Here is a 7,573-nt window from a genome sequence, read left to right on the forward strand (position 1 = left end):
ACGTTAGTCCTGTGTTGTTTGTGTTGCGTCCTGAGTTTCTAATGGTGTATAATTCAAATGTTTCATATTCTCAAACAAGAGTCCGCTTCTTGGTTAATTCAAGGACTTCCAGATCAAAGACTGATTTGCTTTGTAACAAGCACTCACTACAAAAGGTGTTACGCATAATTGGAATGGTTTGATGAAATTCACGACATCTAAAGTATGGATTGATTGCTATGATACACCCAATTTTAATTATAATGCGTGAAAAGCATGGTTTAGCGTTCCTTCGGAGTGGAAAACCACTTTACCCATTACCCGTGTCTCGGGTGCTCCTTTGAGCGCTTCAATAATTTGCTGCATTAGAGCGATGCTGATGCTGTGTTGCTTTGAGCACGCGAACGAGTGCCTCCATTTAAGGACACTGGGCGCGATCGCGTTGCACGTGCATGGCGATGATTCGGTGCCCGAGATTAGCTAGTGTCGTCATGGTTTTGCCGTTCGCGTTTTGCCGGTGGAGTGTGCAACCGGTGCAAACCGGTGGTGGTCCTACGAAGCACAATGGAAATTTCATTATTTTCTTCGGCGAGAATGAAATTAATAATTCCACCTTATTAGCCTCTCGCGTCGTACACGGTTTCACGCTGCTGATGCGCCAGTGCGGATGCGTGTGGGTCGTACCGGACTTTCCTGATGCTGATGATGACGACGATGATGAGTAATAGCCGGCCCGAGGGCTTAGATGCGCTGGTGCACTGATTCTCAAACCGATGGCCATACACCGTGGCTTTCAATCGGTTCACATCTCATCGTTGGCGCTCCGTGGCTGCATTCGAAGCGGGGTTGATGGAATTATGACGCGATGCACGAGCGTCAGTATTTACCGGTGGTAAGATAATGAACAGCGGTTGCATTCTGATCCGCTTGGGACATCGTCAGGATGCGGTGCAAAGTAGAAACCATAAGCTGACGATGTGCAGGCGAGTGAAATGCTTGCGGATGTCATGCAGCTGGTTGGGTGAGTTTCGGGCAGCTAGATTACCACACTAGTCATGGTACCGAGTATTTATTGTGCTAACAATTTGGGGAGCTTCTTTCCGAAAAGGTGTTCAAAGTGCGCATCTATGCGATGAATTTACACTTTTTAAGGCGAATTTCAGTTTGAATTTGAAGTTTTGGACAATATTACAATATAATATTGTCAGAAATTCAATAATGTATGAATAATTTTTGTCGGTGAAGAAGAAATAAAAGGATTAAGCCCAAAAATAGATCCTCCTATCCAACTTTTCATGCTACTGTAAGACACAGCGCCTGAATGTATGTAATATTGCTAGCTTATTTGTGACATTTTTAGAACTAGTTTTGCTCAAACGAATAGATGAATCGATTTGAGTCTTAGATTATAAGATTTTTCTCTCTAATACTAATTGAAATAATCTAGAGAGAAATTCAATCAACGAAAGAGTTCAACATAGAAAAAACACATTATAAAGAGAGGTTCCCAGGGATTCGTGGAATTTTGCGATAAATGAGACCTGTAAAGGTATTAGCAAAGTTACGATTCTCGATTGTCTACGATTCTTTGAGAATATGTTTGATTGTGAAGTAATATATTACGCGAATATATAAATTTTTAACGTTTTATGTAATACAAAATTGATAAATTATTTATCATCTGTTCACAAAACCAACCCTGGGATAATATAACTCTGGGGCAGAACAACCATTCGCTGAGATTCTCCGATGAAAGCCTGGAGCCATTCCTACCGCCAACGAATTGCAGCCTTTTATTATTATACATCTCACGATCAATCCAGCCATGCATTATTTTACTCTCTTGGCTATGTAAATACAGGGATACAATTGGATAAAGATTCAGAGAGATAAAGAAATACAGGGATACAATATGATAAAAATTCTCAATAATATTTCTTTAGATATCCGTGTATCACCCATGTTTCCATATATTTAAACAAAGTTAAGCTAAAACTGTTTAAGATTAGCTAATTCTTGATCCAAAAAGTACATAATTTACAGAGAAAAACTCCATGGAAGTTGCCCACATGGAAAAGCTCACAGTACCACAGTACCACTCCGAAACGTCTCGCAGCGCCTAAATGTATGCAACCAGTGCAACGCCACACCGTCTGCGACCAGCGATCTCCGGAAAAGCGGAAAAGCCGCGAAGAACGTGCGTGCGTCGGGCCCGTTAAGTTCGCCTAAAACTTCGGGCGAGATACGATCGATGGGATGCATTTTCCAGGCGTACGGTTCGTCGGCCGTAGAAGGAAAGGCGCTCGTGTGGTTTTTTTTATTCACCCCCATTTTCCCAAAAGATAAACATCGTTTGCTGGTTCCGTTCGGTCGCCCGCTCGCTTATCCGCCTGCACAAGCGCCTGGCCGCTAGGATGTGACGGTTGTAAACCCGGGGCTGATATGTGGCGTGTGTTTTCCCTCCGACACGTGCACCCCCACGCCGTCGTGGCGCACGTAAGCGAAGGTAAGTTTTAAATCAGCATTATATGCGAAACAGAACCGAAGTACCGTGTTTCGGATAAAATGGAACACTTCAGCAGGTTCAGCGTGTGCAAACGGCACCGCGGCGGCAGCGAGCCGGGCAGAGACCTGGCTCGGTGAATATGGCTTATAATTTATTCCAGCCAGAATTTATAGGTCTTTGTGCGAGAAGCAAAAAGGAAGCCGGGGGGGCTGAGATCGGCAAAGTCATCTCCGCTTCGTATGTGTGTGAGTGTTCGGGGCGTAAATCATCGTTACGCGCCTTGGAGCGGGTTATTATGCAACTGCTGCACGTATGCAAAAAGCAAAGGAGTTGTAATCTTGCCCGATCATCTTTGCAGCTGCAAAGCTGCGACGCAACATGGCCGCGGCGTATGCGGACGGAGCAGAACAGATTTCAAAGCTAATGAATCATGTTGTTCTGTAAGTTTTGGGAGCAACTATTACGGAGCTACCGGAGCGTAGACAACGCTGGCAGGTTTTTCTGTTGCAGCGCATGTACAAACCTCCCGTTGTTTGTCGAGTAAAACACAGCTGAACATAAATCCTTTTTTTTTTGCATGCTACCTGTTCTGTTTGATGTGCGAAGGACGAAGGAGCATCAGTGCTGAGAAAAGCTCGTTTAAAGCTCCTGAAAACATTCCATCAAACCCGCTCCTGCCCGGTGGTGTCATTTGTGCAACCTGCTCTGCCGCTATTAATAACTTTCCGCCACGTTAAGTAGTGGCTCCAGGCCCGAAAAATGACAACCCGTCGCCGTGAGATTAGCAAATAAATTGAAAATGTAAATATAATACGGGCTCGTCGCATCGCATCGCCTGTGCACACGTCTTCCTTTCGTTGCAGCAGCAAACGCCATTCGCATCTAATTATAGTAATCCGTTTCAAAGAGCGAGAGAGAGCGAGCTCCTGAACGAATCCAGCAGGTAGGCTAAAAAGCAGTCAAAGTGCAGCTCGGTTCCGGTTGGCAAACCAGCACACGGGCACACTGTATGCAGGTTGAACATCATCGCCAAAACGTCACTACCATCACGGGAGGATGATGATGTGCGAGATGAACGTGACCGGTTTTTCCAGCGGTAGCCAGCCGACGCGCACGGAGCCCATCTGCAGTGCGCGAAAAGCATCAGCATTAGTGTCTTTGCGCGACCGAAGGATGGCATTTTTAATGGATATTAACATGCGGATGGTGATGGTGGGCATTCGCTTCGGCAACGGCACGGCACTGCCTCCGGTTTTGAGGTCAGACAATTTTCCTTTACCCGGTTGGTGCTGCGAGAAAATGAAAATGGAGCCCACCAGTAAGCGGCTTGGCAGCGAGTGGCAGCAAATGATGAACGTGGTGTCGTCGTGGATGCGTCGGAATATGCAAGCAGCGATGGATGAACGTCGGAAATACCGATGGCTGGTTGTGGCCGCAGTGGTGCAAAAACGTTCTTTTACTAGTGTGTTAAAAGCGTTCGCTGCTATTATTTGAGTTTACAAGCAATGACACTATTGAAAGTATGGGTTTTGGTAGAGTGTTTTGTGATAAATGACCACGGCTAAACGTTAGAAAATGAGCATTCACATGAAACGAAACAGATAATGAACGAGAATACGATAGTAAAAGTTACATAAAGCTTGAACAGAGAGTCAACTATATTCTAGTGTTCAGTTCAACATAAATATAAATTCATTTGGAATGTATCACATAACTTTATTGAAATAAATACTGAAAATGTTCGAAACAGGGATACATTACACACCGAACTGTTGGTTTATGATAGCTGTCGAATTTCCTCTGATCCCAATATCCATTATAAGCATTTAAACATATAAACAGCGTTTAATCATATAAATCAAAAATTATTTATGTATTCGAAAACATGCTTTTGGAAATAAAGAACTAAGCAGATGAGGAAATGTGATGAAAGAACAAAAATGTGTTATTAATTCAGATATTCCATGTATTTGTAGGCTTTTTTGGTGCTTTTTTGTGTGCCAACCCGTTGTGGACCAGTTATTAAGTGAAAGCGGTGAGTTGGGGTATTTCATCAAAAGCGTAAAATAAAAAACAAAATTAATACGTATGTAAAGTGAACTCCTTGGTATAAATTGTCCCTTAAACCTTCCGACAAGCCCAAAAAACAAGCCATTCTTTTTATTTTTGGTTTGCAATTGATCATAAAACATTAAAATACAGTTCACCATAAAGATGCTTCTGGATCGACAGCTATCGTGCTGGTAAAGCACGTGGCAACTCTCATTTCATGCACCCACAAAGCTCTTCGAGCGATATACGCGGACCCAATTCGTGTGGCCGTCGATGCCTATAAATCTCACTGCCCACTTTGTTGCATATTTCGGATTCATCAGTCACCGGTCGGGCAGATAGCGTCATGCAATCCAATCGGTAATTATCACCTATCGAAGGGTCAATAGCGCTAATCGCTCGCAACACCTCCATCGGACGCCACGATAAGCAACCGGACTCGCATCGCATAGCGATGGTGTTGCGAACATAAGCGAGAACCCGTCCCCGATAAGGAAGCGCTATCTTTTATCGTTGCAACTCACACACGTGTTTCGGATCGGTTTTGGTCCATCGAGCGCCACACATCGGACAGGCAAAACAGGAACCCCCAAAAGGTGTGCAGGTCGGTGCCGTGCCATTTGCGACGAAGCTAGCACAACATGTATTCATCACAGTCAGATTAGGTGGGTACAGTGGTTTATGGGTGGGGATGTTTTCTTTTCTCGTACGCGTTCCACCCCCTCGTATCGCGTGAAAAGCTGCGAAAAACCTGCACGTGCTCCATTCGCGGTTGCTCGCTCATCCGCGCCACACGTACACCAGGTTCGCGATGGTGAACGCGTACAGTGCTATCAGTTGCACCATCAGCGTAGTTTTCCTCCAGCGCGAAAACTGCACACGAGGAAATGGAGAGAAACGCGGCGGTTAGTATATCCTTTTTTTGGCTCCTTTTTGAAAGCCAGCTCCCGAAAACCTACCGACGCGTCCTTATTTACGTCCAGCTCGACGTCGTCCTTCCGCCGGGTGAGATATTCGAGAACCTGCGGGAAAACCCGCGTCGTGGAAAAGCAGAAAAACACACACAAAAAAAAATGGGGAGTGTAAATTACCGTTAATGAATGCACTCAGGCTCGCGTCGGCAGGACGTCGGTTTTTGGTCGGTTCTTACGTTGAACGCGCCGTGTGCGAGCACGTGGATAGCGAGAGCGCCCGCTAGCAACCCGTACATGGTGGTGGATATTCGGGCCGACTCTAGGCCAACTCCCAGGAACATGTTCGTTACTGCGAGGACGAGTTGGAGTTGGAGAGCAGTAATTAGTTCACCTGGCAGTGTGCATCCGTGGTTGGTCTCGAGGGTAAACCTACCTGCGAGGATGTACGCGACGTGTCCCAGGAGACCGTGCAGGAATGCGAGCACGAGTTGGGGTTGCTGCTGGGATGGTCTCATTAGTCCTAGGATGGGTTGCACGAACACTAGCACGAATGTTGCCAACCCGACGATCCCGTGAGCGTGGCTTTCAAAGCCTTCTAGATCGATGAAGATGCAAATGATGCCGGCGCATGTCAGCACCCAGCAGGCTGTCATGTAGACTCGATGGTACTGCAAAAGAGTAGTACGAATGAGAGAGAGAGAGAGAGAGAGGATTTAGTAATTGTAGAGCCATAGGAATTAAACTCTCCTCTACTTACAAACATCCACACGGGCACACCAAAGTACTGCCTCGTCGTCCATGTGTTTTTAAAGTATCTAAAACAAAAAGTCACACATGCAAGAAATTAGATATCCACACCGGATGATGTGAGTTGGTTGGCACAGCCACATACAGCCCAGTTATAGCGTACCTTGCGACGGTGTTCCCGAGCGAGTTGAAGAACAACCAAGCAACAATCATGAGCGTACCATGCAATCGCTTCAACACCGACGGTTCCGCGTGGTCCAAGTGGCCTGCAAAACGTGAAACGAAGCCAATTTGCGAACTGAGAACATTCGAAAAAGCTAACTGCAACGTATCGCGCGGGCGCTTAACGGAGAAGAACTGACTGTTCGGCTGTCAGCTTGGTTGCCGTCGCCTGCTTGGATCTCGCGCACCTTCAGCCATTCGTGTCGTCGGCAAATCTCTAGACAGCGGTCTGGAGTCAATCTGAAGCGTCTGTGAAGCCACTACAAACTGGAGCTGGTCCTTGTTTTTTTTCTCTCTCTTTTGGTTTGCACACTCTCTTATCCTTCGGGCTCGCCGGCGACTCCACAACCACGCGCACTTCCAGATACTTCAGCTCAGCTCAGTGGCAGCCGTAGAACGGATCGTTGCAGACTGTGGTTCAAGTTACCGGAGGCTTCATTAGTAATAGCCGCAACGGGGGCTCGAAATCGACCATCGCCGGGAACGTGGAACGGGGAGTCGTTTAGCGGAGTCGTTATCAATCGCGGCGCACCGAACCTAACGCCCGTTGAAGCGGGTGGATGATGCTGATGATGACGATAATGATGTCCGCAACTAGGCCGACGATGATGATACACGAACGGGGCGTTATTAATGGGCACCTCGAATGACCAGGTGGAATTGTCGGGCCATATCGCTGCCAACGGAAAGGGAGAATGGTTTGCGATAATGGCGCGCAGGATTACGGCGCGTTATAGAAAAGGTGGAAAGCGTACCATTAAGCGGGGGCTGTGTAATGGAAGTGTCTATTGACAAAATGGTGCAAATGAAACATGCGAAAAACAGGCACATTACAGCCGTATGCGAGTCGGGTAACAAAGAACAGCTCGAGAGAATGGAACCAGAAACGTAAGGATTATATTTGAAGTAAGTAAAACCATCGCGAGCTATCCTTGCGCTTGTCAACCACGTGATGGGTTTGCATTTTTACTGCGCCTTCAAGGGGGCTTTTTACTGCTTTATACACCTTGCTCTGGGAAGCTTTTCTGACCTAGCAACACCTACCAACAGCCAAGTGTGCACCTCGCCTACTAATCTTGCGGCTGTGCAATGGATGCTCATAAACGGAGCCGTTGACATGAGTTCAGTCGTTGATCGTGGGTTCATTCTTTTG

General features: G+C 46.4%; 1 protein-coding gene across 1 annotated transcript; it reads right to left on the bottom strand.

Moving 5' to 3' along the window:
- Positions 1-5,214: 5,214 nt before the first annotated feature.
- Positions 5,215-6,652, bottom strand: LOC128726509 (putative ferric-chelate reductase 1 homolog). Its single transcript, XM_053820324.1, has 7 exons — positions 6,609-6,652; positions 6,362-6,464; positions 6,209-6,266; positions 5,885-6,119; positions 5,688-5,800; positions 5,497-5,559; positions 5,215-5,410 (listed from the first exon to the last, which is right to left on the bottom strand). The coding sequence occupies exons 1-7, from the start codon at positions 6,616-6,618 to the stop codon at positions 5,318-5,320; spliced, it is 675 nt and encodes a 224-aa protein (XP_053676299.1). The 5' UTR covers positions 6,619-6,652; the 3' UTR covers positions 5,215-5,317.
- Positions 6,653-7,573: the final 921 nt, after the last annotated feature.

The sequence above is a fragment of the Anopheles nili genome, chromosome 3 (genome assembly GCF_943737925.1).
Source record: "Anopheles nili chromosome 3, idAnoNiliSN_F5_01, whole genome shotgun sequence".
NCBI lineage: Eukaryota > Metazoa > Arthropoda > Insecta > Diptera > Culicidae > Anopheles > Anopheles nili.

Bases quoted from the DNA above. Each gene is read 5' to 3' on its own strand.
- LOC128726509 (XM_053820324.1), bottom strand. The intron at 5,801-5,884 runs GTAGGTTTACCC...TCGTCCTCGCAG, and splicing joins CGTCGCGTACATCCTCGCAG to TAACGAACATGTTCCTGGGA. The intron at 5,560-5,687 runs GTAAGAACCGAC...GTTTTCCCGCAG, and splicing joins TCGCACACGGCGCGTTCAAC to GTTCTCGAATATCTCACCCG.